We start from the raw sequence: 19,244 nt of genomic DNA on the forward strand, positions 1-19,244 counted from the left end.
GCATCAGCGAAGCACGGGGCGATAGTGAGCGCATGCTGGGGAAGCGTCGGCGGCGGCAGCAGGGTGCACAGGACGGGTTGTGGAGGGAAAAGAAAAATAAAAAAAGAAAAAGAAAAATAGTATATTATATTATATTATTACTTTTTAAGGATTGTGAATAGTAATTTGGGGTTCCAAACAGTAAGCTTCTTATAGAATCCCTAATATTTTTTTACCTGATATCTAAAATATATTTTTTCTTTCCTTTTTTTATGGATCGATCAATAGAGGGAAGCTATGGATTTATTAAAATAAAGATATTTAAAAAAAATATTTTTTTGATGAATTTTTGAAAAAAAACTCGTAACTTTGGTTTTTTTTCCTCATACAGTGCCCAAGTTTTAATTTTTTTTAAAAAAATCTTTTTTAAAATGACTATTTTGCTTTTATCGATCATCGTTTCCCATCGTACCCCAGTCATACATTTGGTAGTCTTACTCATCGTGGTCGACCGTAGCCCTCATTGACTACCCTCCTCCTCCTCTCTTAGTCACTTATATTTTTAAGTGAAATTTACAATCGACCACGATATGACCAATGGGTCGAGCAAATAGACGATGGAGGTAATAAAAAATTTCTAAAATTACCTAAGGAAAAAGAATCTTTTTCACACGGTAAGCAGTGATCTTTTCAGAAGTGAAATATAAGGTTAAGGGGCTTTTTCTCATAAAATTTATTTTTAATTTTTTTAATATATAATTGTCACGTCAACTATTTAAAATTCCATGATTCCACCAATCATGCCAAGTGATGTTGTCCTCCTCTTTGTCAGCGCCACGTTGGCATCTCACTACATAACATAAAATAAAATAAAATAAAACCAAGAATCCTCCTTTGGGCCGGCCGAGTATTTGGCAATACATCGGAAAGGAAAGATTTCGATGACGATGACAGGTCACGACGATCGCCTCCTCCTTCCCTTCTAATTCCAACCCTCCGCGATCGGATTCCCCTCTTTCCCCAGCTCGATCTCGTCTCTCCCTTCTCTCTCTCTCTCTCTCTCTCTCTCTACCGAATCCCAAACCCTAAGTCCGACCTTGCCCCTCTCCGCCCTCTTCGACGCAGGCACGCAGCGACCTTGGGTGGATTCAGGTCAGTCGTTTTCCTGATTTGGGTCCGTAGGTTTCGATGTTTGCGGTTGGGAAGATGAATCGTTGGTTGGGAGAAGAGCTGAGCAAAAATCGGATTTTGATTGTACTGCGTGGAGAGGAAGCCGGCGAATTAGGCTGGCTTTGGTTTCTGCTTAATCGTGAGATTTTCAAGCGAATTCGTGATTTTCTTTCGGTTTCTTGATAAATCTTGGATCTGCTTATCTTTTTTCTGTGATGACCTTTACTGGTTGTACAGTCTTGCTTGGATTTACTATTTGTGTGCCCGAGATGGTAGTTCTCTTTCCGCTTTGGCGATGGGATTATGGATGAATTTAGGGATTCATTGAGTTTGTGGTTTTGATGAATTTTGGTCTGCTTTGGAATTATTGGGCTTCTAAAGAATGTTGGCAAAGTAAAGGAGCCTCATGTTTCCTGCTTGTGGTTGGTTATTTATTATACATGGTGTATGAGTGTCCAGTTATTTCAGACATTTATATTGAATTTTTTTTTCTTCCAAAATTGATCTTTATTCTTGGGCTTGTTTTAGATATTGTAGAAGTTCTGTTACTCAGACATGCTATATCGGTTTGATATTTTAGCCAGTGGAGTATTTTTCTTCATTTTAAAAAGTTGGTGACTGTTTTGCATTATCTGCATGTCTCTTTGTGAGCTTTTACCAGCCAGATCGGTTAAATATCTGATTGTAGTTAGTGTAGCTAGATTTTCAGTTTGGGATATTATACAAGACATCTCTCTTGGTGATGGGTCTGGGAGCTTAGCATGTGTTCTCCTGAAAGTAAATTTTTTGTGACATCAAACATTTCAAAGAGGATTTTTATCAGTCTATAACATAACAAAGCGTGTTCTAGGACTTTGTTATGTAAGATTGGTTTTCTTATGTTGAATGAATGTCATGGTTTTTGACAATTTAGCAAGAGTGATTAAGTAGTACATGTTTAGTTGTGTGTGTTGGATAAGACTTATTGATAATGAGGTCTTAACATCTGAAATGAAACTTGATTAATGATCGAAATTTTGATCCAGTACCAATGTCACAGCAGGACTAATACGGTGAGTGATGGTTTGGGTTGGTACTAGTTGGACCTCTGCAAGCAAAGATATAGGGATGGAGATCTTTGTCCTTTGAAGGGCAGACGAGTGGAATGGTGGTATAATCAAGGGAGGAATGGTGATGGAGGGCAGGGGAGCGGAGTGGAGCAGAAGCAGTGATGGTAGCGGAGAGTCTGCGAGAGCAGGGAGCTTCAACGAATAGGGATGACAAGAGGGCAGGAAAGGTAAAGATTGAGGGTGAGAAGAGAGGAAAAGAAGGGACCTAAGTCCCACTACTGGGTGGTCTAGGGCAACACTACTGCTGGATAAGTTTGACATTTTAAGCATACTGCATGTTAAGCCCATACCGGACTAAACCGGGTGAAATAGTCTTGTTATCGCACAGGTCAGCCATCGGACCTGGACAAGCAGTTTTTGATTCTTTAAGCTTTTGATAGCATATGATTTCTGTAATAATCTTTTATAGAATTAGTAGGTTAACCTTCATTAAGCATTTAGGACAAAGATTTATGAATACATGAGACATGTTATGATGCCAACATGTTCTTTTTCTAGTATGTTCATCGATTTATTATATGGTTAACAAAATCTCATAGTTTATACAATCAAGCTTATTGTACGTTGTTAAATTGATTGTGACATGGAGATGAATTGAAGTAATATCTCATCATGTACAACAAGTAATTTTGTAGGAGTTCCCTATTCCTTTTTCAATATGAACTACTCTGGCATACATGTCAATTCAGTAGTCGTAATGCATGATGAGACAGTTAAAGTGTCTTCTAAACATGTTAGGATGTTATATTTTTTGTTTATTTAATTTTTTGTTATCCAATTATTGACTCTTCAAGAGCTGTAAACCAAAAAAAAATCATCAGGTAAAGTTTTCTAGCTTACAGCCTATGAAAATACATATTGACTGTTGTAAGTTGAGAAATAAACTGCTCAAGAAGATACATATTCTGTTACAATTTATATGAGAAGCACATCGTATTGAGTTTCCTTTGAATCATTATATCACAGTCACAATGGAAGGATCTGGCAGAGGGGGCAGTGCTGATGTCGTTCTACAAAATTATAAGCTAGGAAAAACTCTTGGCATTGGCTCGTTTGGCAAGGTTAAGATTGCAGAGCATTTACTGACAGGACACAAGGTTGCTATCAAGATCCTAAATCGTCGTAAAATAAAAAACATGGAAATGGAAGAAAAAGGTATGCCATAAGCATTATTTCGGAAAGTTAGATGGATGTTATAGTTTTTGTTATTTTCTTAGCTGAATTCTGTTATTCATGCTTGCCTTTTTTCCATTTGTAATATAGTCAAATTCTAACATCCATATAAACATATTGATGTATCATCTGCAACCTAAGTGTCTGAATTCACAAATGAGTGGTGGGCTTCAGGCATAGGATCACACTAATTGCCCTCGAATTTGGTGATGGTCTTTTAGAAATTTCACTTAATTCATATCCTTCTATTTTTTCTGTTAGAGAGTTGCAAATTTGCGATTTGGTCCTATTAGCTGCACGAATGATCTAATGTAATATCTTATTCTATTAAATTGCAACAAGTGATACTAAGTTTTAACACATGAACTACTAATTGAATAGGGTGATATGTACATTTCATTGTCCAAATTTACTTGCAAAATTTCATGTAGCAACACAGTATGGGTGAAGTAAAAATGAATCTAAAAAATATGAGAATCTAACTGAGCTCTTTGAGAATAATTTTTTTATGTTTATATCTTCTTCACAGATAACATTCAAGATTTGACTTAGAAAATAATATTTCCCTTTTGATGATATTGTTCATTAACATACTTTTATTTTTATAAAAATGAATCTACTTCGTAGAAATAAAATATTCAATCAATATTTTTAATCTTCAATCAAAATAAAAATTTAAATGTATTTCTTTTTTCATATTTGTTTTATTTTTCTTCTCCTTGAGTAATCTAGGAAACTAATTCAGAAATTATCAAGATGTTGGCGTGTGACAACTAATAAAATATGCAAAATACCCCCTAAACTAATCAATGTTTTTAAAATAAAAAAAATAAATTAGTTTTGCATCATGTTTCTATTAAATAGGAACTCATCACTAGTTCTAATTATCAAAATTTGGACCAGCTTTGATTATGGAATATTTGGTTAAATCAAAGACTCTGATTCCATTCCATATTTGATGTAGGAGAACAAGCTATGATGCTAAATCTAATGTAGGACTCATATGAGTTGATGAAGTTTTTATTTAGAATAAAGGAAGATAAGAGAGGACGAAAAAATAATAAGAAAAAATTGGATCAATAAATTGAGTTTATTTTTCACATTATGTTTAGGTGGTATGAGATCAGATTTATTTATTTTTCTGATGAATTGAATTCATTATCCACGTGTGAGACATGGGAAGGTGTGGAGTCTTCACTATGAGAGTTTTCTTCTTGAGCTATAGACTCATAGCGAGTTTTCTTCTTTGTTTTTTATTATCTTTCAGTCCATCCCTTCTCTCTCTTTCTCGTCCTTTGATCGTCATACATCAGATGATCAGATTTGGTGTAGGATGAATTAATTATGAGAATGAGAGTGAAGAGAAACATTGAATGATAATAGAAAAAGAAATGTATAACTACCAAACTCACTTTGGTTTAAGAAGAAAACTCCTAGGATGGAATCTCAAAAAATACTCTCACGATGAAATCTCACACTTCCGCATGTTTCACGCATGGATGCTGAATTTCTACCATAGGAAAAACTAGCGTGGTCTTGCAAAACACACATGATATGGGAAGTAAACCCGTTGATTCATTTTCTGATGTCTTATTACATTTCATTTCCCGACCCCAAATATAATTAAAAAGGAAAATAGATAAATAAGAAAAAATTATAATTACATCAAATAAAATAAATCATTTGCTCGTTTCTTCTTCAATGGAAGACAATGTTGAAGATTTGATTTGGAAATAACCACAGATAGATCTGTTGTTTGCAAAAGAATTAGAGTCCCAACTGTCCCAAAATCCAGATATTGTTTAAAAATTCTGTTAAGCAGAAGGCTAAGAAGCTAAACATATAAAAGATGTCCTGAGGCAGGAAAATGAACTAAGAAAAAGGTGCAAGCCTGGTAAAGCAGGCACATGCTTATAGGTGCCTAAATTCCTTGAATTTCTTGGTATTCCTGTCATTGAGTGGGGAGCTTCACCTCCTCAATTGCATTGGTAGAATCACGAGGGTAAATTCATGATAACCCTCGATGGCTAAAAACAGTCTAAGATACTCATGGTTATATTCTGAAAGACTGCTTTGAAGTTATCATGTCATTGTTACTTTTTCTTCCTTGTTTTGGTGTACATAAGCTTTGGGTTGTTAGCACTTTGGCTGATGCATATCCATGTGATAAATATATCACTTCTCCATCACGGCCATGGCATATCCATGTCAGATAAATATGATGTGCCCAACATGGCCATGGCTTTGAAATTTGTCATGTCTTCACTTTGGTGGAAACCAAATATTGGTTTTGTAAACAGCTTCTAACATATCTCATGTTCTCTTTGATTGGTTAATGTGATGCTATATGACTATTCTCTGTACTGCAGTTAGACGAGAGATCAAAATATTGAGATTATTTATGCATCCCCATATTATCCATCTTTATGAGGTAATAGAGACTCAGTCAGATATTTATGTGGTGATGGAGTATGTTAAGTCAGGCGAGCTATTTGATTATATAGTTGAAAAGGGAAGATTGCAAGAGGATGAAGCTCGCCGTTTTTTTCAACAGGTACTTTAAATAAATTTCTTGTCTTGCATCACCTTTTCTGAGGTGCATATGAATATCATAGTTGTGGTGTTTTTCTTTGATAAATACAATTTACTAATATATACAATAATCTATTTAGTTTTCTGTGTTATACTGGTTTGATCTCTGCTTTAACAGTCTTTTTTCCTTAATAAGTTTATCAATATATTACATTACATGTCATGTAACAATCTATTCATTGAAACATTCCTAACTTTTTCTTTTCTTCATTTTTGGTAAAGATCATATCTGGTGTTGAATATTGTCATAGAAACATGGTTGTTCATCGGGATTTGAAACCGGAGAATGTGTTGCTAGATTCAAAATGGAATGTTAAAATTGCTGACTTCGGCTTAAGTAATGTTATGCGTGATGGCCATTTTCTGAAGACTAGTTGTGGGAGCCCAAATTATGCTGCTCCTGAGGTATGTAAATGTTCCATTATACTAATATATATTTTTTCTGTTTCCTTTGGCCTTTTACCATGTTGTCATATCCATCCTTTGTAGGTAATTTCTGGAAAACTATATGCTGGACCTGAGGTTGATGTATGGAGTTGTGGTGTCATTCTTTATGCTCTTCTTTGTGGCACCCTTCCCTTTGATGATGAGAACATACCCAACTTATTTAAGAAAATAAAGGCAAGCAATCTTTGAACATCTTAGATTTTGTTACCCCAGCTTTGCATGCAAACATAATACTCTGACATATATTCTTTCTTATCAAAACCTTAGGGCGGGATATATACCCTTCCTAGCCATTTGTCTCCTCTTGCACGGGATTTGATTCCCAGAATGCTAATTGTTGATCCTATGAAGCGAATAACCATTCGTGAGATTCGTGAACATCCATGGTTCCAGACTCATCTTCCTCGCTATTTGGCTGTACCACCACCAGATACTATGCAGCAAGCTAAAAAGGTAAGTTCCATTTGGAACGACTGAAGTCATGTTCTATTTTTAGATGCAAGTTCTAATCTTCTGGATGACTTATGTTGGTTTAGCTAATAACAGTATGTGTATTTTTGTTTCTGTTATTGGCTAATACTAGATGTTTCAGTCCATTTGCCAATTAAATGCAAGGGATGAGAAGAAATAATAGGGTTTGTTGCTTTCAGAAAGAAAATAGATTAAATTAGCATTATTTTGCATAATATGTGATGGAGATGATTTATAGTATACCTTGTGATAAATGGTTTCGGACAGAACTTGCTTATCTGTTAGCAAGCTTTTTTTTGGTGGTGAGAAAATGCTCGACATTCAAGATAAAGAGCATTTTATGTAATAGTGTTCATTGTTTTTTCTATTTATTTCACACTGTTGCCAGTCATCATACTGTATAAGCAGTAAATAAATGTATTTTCACTCTATTTTTTGTGCCTTTCTTTGTTGTGTACCTCATATGTTGTTCCCAAGTGCACATGCCAGTTCTGTATCTGAAGTAGGTTAATCAATGATTCCTGTCTTTGCAATGTCACAGTTCTAGCTGTTCTTCAGTAAATGCCATGGAAAATCCTACAACGTGTCTCAAAGAATTTGCATTCTTGCAGATCGACGAAGACATTCTTCAGGAGGTAATCAAAATGGGCTTTGACAAGAACCAGTTGGTTGAGTCTCTTCATAGCAGAATCCAGAATGAGGTATTTCATGTGATTTGTATCTTCTTCGAGTCATAACCATTCTTTCTTGTCACCATAACTTCTTCTGTTCTATAATCAGGCAACTGTATCATATTACCTACTTCTGGACAATCGTTTCCGTGCTACGAGTGGCTACCTTGGGGATGATTTTCAAGAAACTATGGTATGTGATGCATTTCTCCAGGTCTAACATATAGTTCTTACTGATGGTGTTAACTGTGTTCTTGCTTGCATAACATGCAATACGAAATGTGTGTGTTGTGTAAATGCTTGTTTCTCTAGGATGGTGGTTTCTCACGTATGGGTTCAAGTGAAACTCCTGCTATTGCACATCGGTTTTCGGTATATATGGATCAACAGGGTATTGGTTTGAGGTCACATTTTCCTGTTGAAAGAAAATGGGCTCTTGGACTTCAGGTCATCACTCGTTTATCTTGTTTATCTTTGCATTACTGTCTAGTTAATCCTCCTCCTGGCTTGAATATTTAATTTTTATCGACAGTCTCGAGCTCATCCTCGTGAGATAATGACAGAGGTCCTTAAAGCTCTACAAGAACTAAATGTTTGTTGGAAAAAGATTGGACATTATAACCTGAAATGCCGTTTTATTCCTGGCATATCTGATAATGCTGAAAGCATGCTTGATAATTCTCTGCATGCTAACCATAGCTTTAGTGATGATTCCGCCATTGTTGAAAGCGACGATGTTGCTGGGAAAGAATCCAGCACAGTCAAGTTTGAGATTCAGGTATCACACTTCTCTCTTATTTTTCAGGTTTAATCCGAAATGTTTGTCGCAAGTGTTAAGCAAAATGTTTTGTGTTTAGCATGTGGAAACAACAAGCAATGTGGCTCTACTTAATGTTCTTCCTATGCTTCAGATAACACTATTAATCGAATTTATAATTAGATCATGTGGGTAATGCTTCCTTTTTGCCTTGACCTTTGTTGGATTGCAGCTCTACAAGACCAGGGAAGACAAGTATCTCCTTGACTTGCAGAGGGTCAGTGGGCCGCATCTCCTCTTTCTCGACTTATGTGCTGCCTTACTTGCCCAGCTTAGAGTCCTATAACACTGGCCTTCTTTTCTTCTAAGTTTTGTTGTTCCTTCTTCTTGTGAATATGGAATTTGCCTAATGCTGATGTCATACACGTTGTAACTTTCACGTTGATGTGTTGTCTCCACAAGATCACACGGTTAAATGATTGCCTGATTTTTTTGGGCAATGTTTACTAAGTTTCTGATACCTAAGTCTGATCAACCTCTTTTGATCTCAAAGAGCACTAATTACATGGCTTGTTGGCATAAATAATGGGTAGAACGTGATCTCTATGATGCCCGAAATTTATCGCATCGTAAGCAATTTTGTTCATGGTGACAGTTTTCTTGTTAAGGACAGTGAGGCTTTCATGGATTTGAGGTCTTAATATCCTATATTCTTGCTCTTGATCTCCATCATTTATTCTTTATCCTTTGCTCTTGTTGCTCCGAATGAGGTACTCCAACGTTCGTTAGCAGCCCTGTGGCCTTCGTCGTCCGCCGCCGCCGCATAGGACGCCTTTCGCCGGCCCAAATTCCTCTGCCATTCCTATCAAATGGCATGCTATTGCATCGGCTTTCGTGGGAGAATTGAGTGTTCGTGCTTTAATGGTCAGGATCGGGTCGGAACGTTCGTCTCCTGGGCGGAAGGCTTTCGATCTTAAGGTGTTTGATGAAATTCGTAGCAGACATGTTGTCTCTTGGGATTCGATTTTGGTGGGTAATACGAGGTAGGTGATTCGTCAGGAGGCACTGGACGTGTTCGGAGCGAGGAGCAATGCTGATCTGGTGCCTGATGGATGGGAAGCGTGGGAAATTATACCAGACGCCAGAATGCTTCGACAGGTCTGATCAATACATTACCCACCAACTACGGCTCAGAAATCAACACTTTTGATGCGGTTGCAATTTAGAGATGTTTGGTCACTGTCGCTTTCTTTTACATGTTCGATGAAATGTTTGCGAACCTGAGCAAGAAAAGAGCTGCCTGTGGCTTCCTTATGGCATCGTGCGCAAGTAGGCGCTGAGCAGCTGACATCAATTCATGGCAGTGGCAATGCAAGTCCGATGTGAATGAACTCATGCGCGGAACTCTTCTTTTGTTGTACGGATCGAGGAGGGTGTTTGAGTAATTACACAAGTGAACGATGGATCCTGTCGGGATATTCTTGGAATTTTCCAAGCGACCGGATATAGTGAGATAGATAACAGGTGGCTTCTGTCCATCCCGAGGCCGATGGCTGCAACGCATGGCTGTCTGAGGTCGCTTCGTCCTGCTCCCCTCTTCTCCTCCTCCTCAGCCGCAGCAGCAGCAGCACCGAAGCAGCTATTCCACTATCCATGTCCTTCTCGCACTTCACTCCCCATTTCGAGAAGGGATGCGCTTCTGATATCTGTTCTGCCCCTCAGCTTCATTGCGCTCCCCCTTCCTTCGCAAGCCAGGGAGAGAAGAGGAAGGAAGGCCATCGCTCCCGAGGAGTACTCCACCAGCCGTGAGTTCCCTTCCAGTTCTTGTCTTTTTCACCATGAATGAAGTCCTTAGCTGCTAGAATTGTGCACTGGTAGCATTGTGGTTACTTTCATCAGTTTGGTTTCTGTGACTCTGGTGATAATTATGCTTACATATTATGTTTGTTTATCTTTTACTACACACTTTTTTGCAGCATATAAAATTGGATGTAGGCAGCATGGCCAGATTCAAGAGTCGATTTTTCTTTTGCTATGTTAATTGGACCTTGTATGTCTGCTCTTAATTGTTACTTATAGGAAGGGTTTAGCCCCTTGAGAGTGTTAAACCTTCACCAACTTCATCATTTTGTGCGCAATGACTGAGACAACCAACCCCTAGGTCTGAACCTGGTTGCTTTTGATGTGTCCCGAAACAGATCTGTTAGAGTAGCTATGAATTAGGCAGTTTCTCCTTAAGATAATTAACATATCTGAAAATAACGAAAAGAAATTGGCAGCATTGATAATATATAAGGCAGACTATTTAGTCCAATTAATCACAAAAATTTAGAGATAGAAAGATCTATAGCCATCATTGCTCCGGTTCCAGAAAAACCAAACAAAAGCAATTCCATTCTTTTTGACAAGCGCATAATCATATTGTTCAATTTATTAACCACTGTGAGATTTTAAAAGTCCTTTTTTTGAGATGGATCTGTTTGTTATCTTAGCATCTTCTTAAGCTATATACCAACTTTAGCAATAAAAGAACACCTTCAATTGAAAGGAATCTTATTTTTCAAAAATAAGAAAAAATAATCTTGTTTACTTATTTAACATAAGATGTTCTTTGACATGATGTTATTTGAGACCTTATGGCTCCATCCTGTTATAAATTTATGTCCAATCACCTTTAGAAATTTGAGAACTACAATAAATTTTGTAAAGAAAAGGTCGACTTTGTGGCGTTGAAATGCATTCAACAAACTTTGTGGCCCTGAATCAAGGTTGCATGAGTTATCATCTTGGCCTCACTAGATATTGCCCATAGCCGGTTCTCTGTTATGTTTTTTCCATGCAATTTTATCCCTCATTTTGTCCTGCTTTTCAGTTTGCCTGAAATCTAAATGTTGAAAACAGCTAATGGTCTGAAGTATTATGATCTTATTGAGGGGAAGGGCCCCAAAGCTGAGAAAGGTTCCACAGTTCAGGTTGGTTCTGAAATCTACTAGACAATATCTTGATCCACCTGAAAAAGTCTTTCTGGGCAAAAATGAATATCGGAAACCACTTCAAGTTTTGGTGACCTGTGTTTTTATAGGTACATTTTGACTGCATCTATCGAGGAATTGCAGCCGTCTCAAGTCGTGAATCTAAACTTCTAGCTGGCAATCGCGTTATTGCACAGGTTCTTTCAATAAGCCCATCTTGACAGGGTTTTGATATTGTCTTTAACTGATGTTTTGTTCATCATTGACTACTCTATTGAGCTTATATAATGGAGACAAACTTTTAATATACTGTTTTCAGTCCTCTCATCAAGTATTGTTTGACCATCAGGACTTGTGGAAAAACATAAAAGCTTTTAATACATGGTATCATCAATCAACTTGAGCAAGGTTACTAGTCCAAGGATACATGGTACCAGCTTCTTGGGCAATTACCATAGTGTAATTCCTACTCTTTTGCTGGTGATTGTTCACAGTTGCAAAAGAAGATCATTATGTTTTTTTCAGACCTATCTCTATTATGAACTAATGTCTTGATAGGGATTTATTTCTAATTAGTTCATAAGTTCTTATAACTATCTGTTCTCAGTGAGTTGAGGAATGTTCCAGGATTACTCAACAATTGTCAAGAGAATGTCATTGCTCGTCTTAGTATCTCCTCATATCCGGTTGGCTTGCAATTCTAGTACTGACAGAGCTTCTCTTCTTTTAGTAGCCTTATGAATTTACTGTCGGGTCGCTACCGGGTAAGGAAAGAAAGCGTGAGTTTGTGGAAAATGCAAATGGCCTCTATTCAGCCCAGGCTGCACCAAAACCCCCTCCAGCTCTGTATTCAAAAACCGAAGGAATGAAAGTCGGAGGGAAGGCAAGCGTTCCTGAAAAGTAGCTTTCAGCTTTTTCTTAATGACATAATTCAAACAGATTTTTGTAGCTTATGTGCAACTAAATGTAGTTTATCTGAGTTTCTCTTGTCCATGTTCCATCTTTATTTATGCAGAGGACTGTGGTCATTCCTCCCGAGCTCGGTTATGGAAAAAAAGGAATGAATGAAATACCAGTAAATGCCGATACTAATCTCTGATATTTTTTGTTGAATCTATTTATGAGTTTTGTTAAGAAATTAAACACCATTTCCGTGCTACGAGTGAGTGGCTACCTTGGGGATGATTTTCAAGAAACTATGGTACGTGATGCATTTCTCCAGGTCTAACATATAGTTCTTACTGATGGTGTTAACTGTGTTCTTGCTTGCATAACATGCAATACCAAATGTGTGTGTTGTGTAAATGCTTGTTTCTCTAGGACGGTGGTTTCTCACGTATGGGTTCAAGTGAAACTCCAGCTATTGCACATCTCTCTATGATTTCTATGATGCCCGAAATTTATCACATTGTAAGCAATTTTGTTCATGGTGACACAGTTTTCTTGTTAAGGACAGTGAGGCTTTTCATGGATTTGAGGTCTTAATATCCTATATTCTTGCTCTTGATCTCTATCATTTATTCTTTATCCTTTTCTCTTGTTGCTCCGTATGAGGTACTCCAACGTTCGTTAGCAGCCCTGTGGCCTTCGTCGTCCGCCGTCGCCGCCGCATGGGACGCCTTTCACCGGCCCAAATTCCTCTGCCATTCCTATCAAATGGCATGCTATTGCATCGGCTTTCGTGGGAGAATTGAGTGTTCGTGCTTTAATGGTCAGGATGGGTCCCAAGGCGATCGAAACTCGACGCCATGGAGCATTGAAACTTTTTTTTCGACATGTGAAGGATGCGTCCGAGACAAGGCTGAAGTGTGCAGCGAGTTCAACATGTTGCTAGGTCTTGAGTGGTGCAACGCGGGCTGTATTGACTGGAAGTTACAATCTAGCAAGTGTGTTTGCAGGAGGCAGAACAATGCACAGTTTGTTCAGCAAATTGGAGTAGTTCAAGGGGAAGGTGGTCTCCGAAACTTTTAGAGAGAAAGAAGTGTAGAGAAATATTGCTCCAACGGGATAATTATCTAAGAGGGATAGATCCCGGTTCTCCAGAGGGAGAATCATGTGCAACAGACCGTACATGTTGAGGAGTACCTCAGAAAACAATAACTCCATGAAGCTCAATGGACCGAGCAAGCGACGAGGAGTCGTCGCATAATCTCGCTTGAGAGAATGCATTGATGGATGCATTGCGAGATCAAGTGGGGGAGTGACCCAAAGCAACACAAATGAAAACACACTTGGAGTCGATATGGAGATCAGACTCAAGGGAGGGCTAACCCGTGGTATGGTGGGCGCGAGGGCTACCATCAACTCAATGCAAAACGAGGAGCGGAGCAACATGGGTGTAACTTGGCGAAGTACCCAAGTCGTATGAAGTGAGTCGACATAGAAGATGAAACATGGAGCGAAGGCACAGAGCTTTCCTTGGACAAAGGTCAAGGACATGAACTCTTGCAGAGGCAAGAGCAGGATCATGTTGTTCCATGTGTCCTTCAATATGATGGAGTAGACTCATCTTGTATGGTGCCAAAGACGAAGGGAGCTTCTGGGCACATGCATCTTATCTCGGAGAAGCATTTGATGGAGGAACTAAGGCAACTCAACTTGTGGATGCGAAGTTGGGTTCAGAAGGCCTTGACACAGGACAAGAGGACGCGGAGGCGGATACTCTTAAAGAATATGCCACAGTGTTGCCATGAAGGAAGCGGTGCGCAATGAAGATTGTGCTAGTAAGGGCAGAGACCTAGGATCCAAACAATGATGTACCATTTTTAGCGAAGTAGATGGACTTCGGGAGCTACTAGGCGACAGACTGTCCTAGAGCGGTGCTTCATCTAGGTGTGACCCAAGAGCGAGTGGATGAAGGTTGATTTCCAAAGAAGCGAACAAAATTGAAGGTGGAAGAGACCTTGGGATGTATTGGCATAGACCACATATGAAGGGATCACAATTCTAGTTCATCCCACAAGGATCAAAATGCAATGGAGATGTCACCAGGAGGCGACATGGTGCAGTGGATCGTGATAGAATAGTTCGTGGCAATGTGATTCACACGACAAGTCCCATGAGGGACTAGATCATACGGAGGTATAATCGGGAGCTACTGGAAGCTCCACTTTAGTGAACAACACGACGGTAAGAAGGGCTATGGATTCAAGGAGTAAAGGCAATGGTATCGTAGAGGCGGGTCTTTCGTGCGTGCATCGAATTTTACATCAGATGAAAGCCTTGGTCATCAGCATATGGGGGTTGTGCTCCACCAAGAAAAAAGTTCGAATGCAAGTACCAGTGAGTTCCATGGGAGAGACTTGATTATGCAGAGGTATGATCGAAACAGCTGGAGAGTTGGACTACTCCAAAGCTCATATTCGCTTTCGGGAGCCCAGCAAGTCAGAGGACAAGATCGAGTAAGCGAACGTTGCTACCAATGAAGCTAAGGAGAACAGAATCGATGCAAACCCTACAACGTGATGGTAGATGCCACGTATGAGAGTTGCAGTCTGTCTTTCCATTGACCAAAGGGAGCTGTTTGGAGAACACAGAGGTGTTGAAGCAGGGGGTCGAAAAGGACGAGGAAGCGACGACGAGTCTAGAGGGACTTAGCTACCCAAAATCAAGCATCAGATGCCATAAGGAAGCCACAGGCAGCTCTTTTCTTGCTCAGGTTCGCAAACATTTCATCGAACATGTAAAAGAAAGCGACAGTGACCAAACATCTCTAAATTGCAACCGCATCAAAAGTGTTGATTTCTGAGCCGTAGTTGGTGGGTAATGTATTGATCAGACCTGTCGAAGCATTCTGGCGTCTGATATAATTTCCCACGCTTCCCATCCATCAGGCACCAGATCAGCATTGCTCCCCTCGCTCCGAACACGTCCAGTGCCTCCTGACGAATCACCTACCTCGTATTACCCACCAAAATCGAATCCCAAGAGACAACATGTCTGCTACGAATTTCATCAAACACCTTAAGATCGAAAGCCTTCCGCCCAGGAGACGAACGTTCCGACCCCATCCTGACCATCAAAGCACGAACACTCATTTCTCCCACGAAAGCCGATGCAATAGCATGCCATTTGATAGGAATGGCAGACGAATTTGGGCCGGCGAAAGGCGTCGCATGCGGCGGCGGCGGCGGACGACGAAGGCCACAGGGCTGCTAACGAACGTTGGAGTACCTCATATATATATATATATATATATATATATATATATATATATATATATATATATATATATATATATATACCTTTTTCTTTAAGGAAAGTGGATTCTTGATGTCCATGATGAGATCATTCGGATTCCGGCTTTAATGGGGGATATATGAGATGGGGAATCTAAAGGAAATTGGATTCGTGCGGGCATGATTTGAAGTGGGAATAAAAGCGGCTTTCTTGATTGCCATTCTTGGTCTCAATTCTTTTTGTTGAACTTTGGCCCTCATATCTATTGTTGGCTCTGGTATTTCACATTTGAACCTTAAGTAACTTCCAACTTGAAGTACTGAATTGAAGACGATGAAGTAAAATAGAAGCCTAGTAAGTAGGATTGGGCATCACAAGACTTTTCATAGAATTTGATGAATTGATTTGTTTATGCATGGCATGTAATTGAGGGTGAGCCGATTACAAGTCTTGGAAACAACATCCGTTAAAATATTTTTAGAATCAAGACTGTACATATTTACCCCTTCAAAGATGCCAAATTTCTTGTATCTTTTTGCAATTTCTATTTTCATCAGTGACATTGCTCATCTCATTTTCCGAACTTACTATCTCAACACATCTTCTTCAGAAATCTAACCAAAAGAGGAACCCTAACCCTAACCCTAACCCTAGCTAGCCTAGGGCCCCAAACCCCGCCGCCGACGTCGACGGCGGCACTCGAAAAGGGACAGCTCAACCACCGAACCCGTAGAGAGTACGGCCCTGGCGCTTAAGAGCGTAGACGACGTCCATGGCGGTGACGGTCTTGCGGCGGGCGTGCTCCGTGTACGTGACGGCATCTCGGATGACGTTCTCGAGGAAGATCTTGAGGACGCCGCGGGTCTCCTCGTAGATAAGGCCACTGATGCGCTTGACACCACCACGGCGGGCAAGGCGGCGGATGGCCGGCTTGGTGATGCCCTGGATGTTGTCGCGGAGAACCTTTCGGTGACGCTTCGCCCCGCCCTTGCCGAGACCCTTGCCTCCCTTTCCGCGGCCGGACATTGCGCCCACAGTCGATCGATCCAAATGAGAACGGTTGGAGACGAGGAAAAAGGTAAAAGACGCGATTGTAGCAAAGGTGGACGGTATTTATAGAAGAGGGAGTCTAGGGCGGTGGCAGCGGTCGATCCGTGGGAGTGTATCGTTCTGCTGTTGGATCTCGTATTGACGGCTACGATGGGTTCTATTCGTTTGTTTCGGATGCGTGACGGGGCAGGTGAGCGGAACGGGTGTGGTTCCATGGTTCGCACGTGCGGAAGGTGTGGCACCCTTGATCTCGTTCGAAGCCCATAAAAGGCAGCTTCGTCTTCGTGGGCCGGCCCAATATGACGAAGCCTTAAGAGGAAGCGGAGGGAGAGGCGAAGACGAAGAAGAAGACGGCGGAGACATGAATAGCAATGGCGTGTGGAGAGGAGCCTATCTACCCTGCAAATCCACCTCCACGAATCCGAGGTACCACCCACCCTCCTGATCTCCTCGTTTTATCCTCCGAATACGAGGAAACACGTCCGCCAATCCACAAGTTGCTCGTCTGTATGTAGTTTCGTCCGTCGTTGCTTTCTAATCTCCATATAGTTTATAGCCCTAAATTTGAAGCCGTCGATTGCCTTTGCTTCGCGTTCCGATCTCATATATGATCGATATGCTTCCATAGATTGTTTCTTGTAATGTGAACCTTTAATTTATTGATATGAGTGCTCTAGTCGTGTCCATGTCCGACACCAAAACTTGCAGGATTTGTACTTAAGCATATATTAGGATTCATGTATCACCTGCAATTTCTTTATGTTGATGTCAGATACGAAGCCCTTCGTATCATTTGTATAAGGTTTCTAAACACATTGAATAGTGGAAATATATATGTTCTTTTGATTTTTAACTTACTGTGACTTGAATGATCTATGTAACTTTTATAAATAAGTATCTTTTGCCAATGGTTGATAAAAGTTAGATTTGTGATGATCATAGAGTATCTAAATTGGCTTGATTTATATTAATAGACAAAATTATAGCAACGTATGAAAATTATGTATTGGTAATTGTTGTATCACGAACTTAGCTAATTTTGTCTAAGTCGGTGCCCTTTCATGTCCATCCGCAAAGAGTCAGTCTATCCGAAACCTTTTAGGGTCCTTAAAGGACCAACAAAAAAGAGGACGAGTTAGCAGAAGCGTTCAATTCGGGATTCCATAAGTAGTCATTTTAATAAATACTTGATAAACAATGCAAATTACAAGCATAAACTTCACAAGCATTGAATGATTGTGCGACAAAAGATCCAAGGTTGATGCAGGACAGAAACAAAAAGAAGAAATTACTACTAGAAAAGATTCTAACAACTGACCTGATGAGGAAAATCAACTCCTTATGCTGGAGAAACCTTCACAATAGTTGAAAATATTTTTTTTTTATGATTTCATAGGCTTAGAAGAGGCCTTTATTTATATTAGTTCTAGGCCTTCAAAACTAACTAACTAACAATGTGGGACTATTGAAAGAAATATAAAACATAAAAATTAACAATGTGGGATAAATAAAAGTGATAAGTGGGTAGGTTGTTCTTTGAAAATAGTCTTCTTCTGCTTGTTCTGCATTCATCCTCGCCACTTGTGAAAAAACTCGTCCTCGAGTTTATGTTTGGATAAAATGAATTCTCATTTGAAAAGTAGCTATGTAAGTCTGCAACATTGAAGGTCTTTGAGATCCCCCAATCATCTGGTAAATCAATTACATAAGCATTGTTATTGATTCTCTTTAAGACCTTGTAGGGACCATATATCTTCGGATTCAATTTGTTGTAAGTGCATATAAGAAATCTCTCTTTTCGCAAATACACCAAAACCATATCTTCTTTCTTGAATATATTCTCTCTCCTATGCTTATCAATTGCTTTCTTGTACTTGGCATTACTAGCTTCCAACTTCTTAGGTCTCAACAAAGTTAGGACTGCACTTTGGCTCATACTTTTTTGAATATGTCTCTTTTGTATTAACTTTTCTACCTTCTCCCTCAGCATCTCATTCTCTTTTGGGTTCATCCGGTAGTGAGGAAAATTTGGTAGACTTGCTCCTAGAGTCAAATCAATTTGGTACTGAATATCTCTTATGGGTGGAAGTTCATCTGGTAACTCTTCAGGGGTGATCTCTTTGAAGTCTTCCAATATCGATCTTAGTTCGTTTGAAATCTTTGCTTCGGGTGGCTTTTCTTCCTTTACAATAAGAGCATAGCATACTCTTGTTTCTTTAGAATTGGCAATGAAATTCTTGCACAGAGTTGGAAATAGATAAGAGAGACTTCCCCTCTACTTTAGAAGTGTTGGTTTCATCTTCCTTTTTGTTAGTCGATAGAATGACAATCTTCTTTCCATTCCACCAGAACACATAAACATTCTTTCTTCTAACGTGGGTTGCATTCACATCATACTACCATGGTCTTCCAAGTAGTACATGACACGCATCCATGTCAACTACCTCATGTATAACTTCCTCCTTATAACTTTTCCCAATTGAGAAAAGAACTCTACAATTATTAGTTATGGTGACAATTGGGCCTTCTTTAATCCACCATAGCTTGTATATTGTTAGATGAGTCTCTATCTGTAATTTTAGGTGCCTCGCCAGTGATTTGGATATAATGTTGTCATAACTTTCATTGTCTATAATCAATGCACAAATTTTGTTATTAACACTGCATTGAGAAT

General features: G+C 39.4%; 3 protein-coding genes and 1 long non-coding RNA gene across 4 annotated transcripts; 2 read left to right on the forward strand and 2 right to left on the reverse strand.

Annotated features, from left to right (window-relative positions):
- Positions 1–881: 881 nt before the first annotated feature.
- Positions 882–8,921, forward strand: LOC103980841 (SNF1-related protein kinase catalytic subunit alpha KIN10). The gene is made up of 11 exons (XM_018827948.2): positions 882–1,131; positions 3,225–3,413; positions 5,801–5,985; positions 6,246–6,428; positions 6,513–6,644; positions 6,738–6,923; positions 7,553–7,642; positions 7,722–7,805; positions 7,925–8,059; positions 8,145–8,390; positions 8,602–8,921. Exons 2-11 carry the CDS (start codon positions 3,230–3,232, stop codon positions 8,713–8,715), a joined length of 1,539 nt encoding a protein of 512 aa, XP_018683493.2. The 5' UTR covers positions 882–1,131; positions 3,225–3,229; the 3' UTR covers positions 8,716–8,921.
- Positions 8,922–9,864: 943 nt separating this feature from the next.
- On the forward strand, positions 9,865–12,582 carry LOC135629748 (peptidyl-prolyl cis-trans isomerase FKBP18, chloroplastic-like). Its single transcript, XM_065137629.1, has 5 exons — positions 9,865–10,174; positions 11,271–11,341; positions 11,452–11,538; positions 12,075–12,224; positions 12,357–12,582. Exons 1-5 carry the CDS (start codon positions 9,919–9,921, stop codon positions 12,438–12,440), a joined length of 648 nt encoding a protein of 215 aa, XP_064993701.1. The 5' UTR covers positions 9,865–9,918; the 3' UTR covers positions 12,441–12,582.
- Positions 12,583–14,960: 2,378 nt separating this feature from the next.
- On the reverse strand, positions 14,961–15,796 carry LOC135629751 (uncharacterized). The gene is made up of 2 exons (XR_010493333.1): positions 15,304–15,796; positions 14,961–15,222 (listed from the first exon to the last, which is right to left on the reverse strand). It is a non-coding gene; the product is annotated as an uncharacterized LOC135629751 (long non-coding RNA).
- A 172-nt stretch (positions 15,797–15,968) lies between these two features.
- LOC103979724 (histone H4) lies at positions 15,969–16,603 on the reverse strand. The gene has a single exon (XM_009395914.3). It carries the CDS (start codon positions 16,544–16,546, stop codon positions 16,235–16,237), a length of 312 nt encoding a protein of 103 aa, XP_009394189.1. The 5' UTR covers positions 16,547–16,603; the 3' UTR covers positions 15,969–16,234.
- Positions 16,604–19,244: the final 2,641 nt, after the last annotated feature.

The sequence above is a fragment of the Musa acuminata genome, chromosome BXJ3-1, assembly GCF_036884655.1.
Source record: "Musa acuminata AAA Group cultivar baxijiao chromosome BXJ3-1, Cavendish_Baxijiao_AAA, whole genome shotgun sequence".
Classification (NCBI taxonomy): Eukaryota; Viridiplantae; Streptophyta; class Magnoliopsida; order Zingiberales; family Musaceae; genus Musa; species Musa acuminata.

Excerpts from the sequence above, each read along its gene's own strand:
- LOC103980841 (XM_018827948.2), top strand. The coding sequence starts at position 3,230 with ATGGAAGGATCTGGCAGAGGGGGCAGTGCTGATGTCGTTCTACAAAAT. Across the intron at positions 6,429-6,512 it reads CAAATTATGCTGCTCCTGAG|GTAATTTCTGGAAAACTATA; the intron begins GTATGTAAATGT and ends CATCCTTTGTAG. Across the intron at positions 6,645-6,737 it reads ACTTATTTAAGAAAATAAAG|GGCGGGATATATACCCTTCC; the intron begins GCAAGCAATCTT and ends TCAAAACCTTAG.
- LOC135629748 (XM_065137629.1), top strand. The coding sequence starts at position 9,919 with ATGGCTGCAACGCATGGCTGTCTGAGGTCGCTTCGTCCTGCTCCCCTC. Across the intron at positions 11,342-11,451 it reads AGAAAGGTTCCACAGTTCAG|GTACATTTTGACTGCATCTA; the intron begins GTTGGTTCTGAA and ends GTGTTTTTATAG. Across the intron at positions 11,539-12,074 it reads GCAATCGCGTTATTGCACAG|CCTTATGAATTTACTGTCGG; the intron begins GTTCTTTCAATA and ends TTCTTTTAGTAG.
- LOC103979724 (XM_009395914.3), bottom strand. The coding sequence starts at position 16,546 with ATGTCCGGCCGCGGAAAGGGAGGCAAGGGTCTCGGCAAGGGCGGGGCG.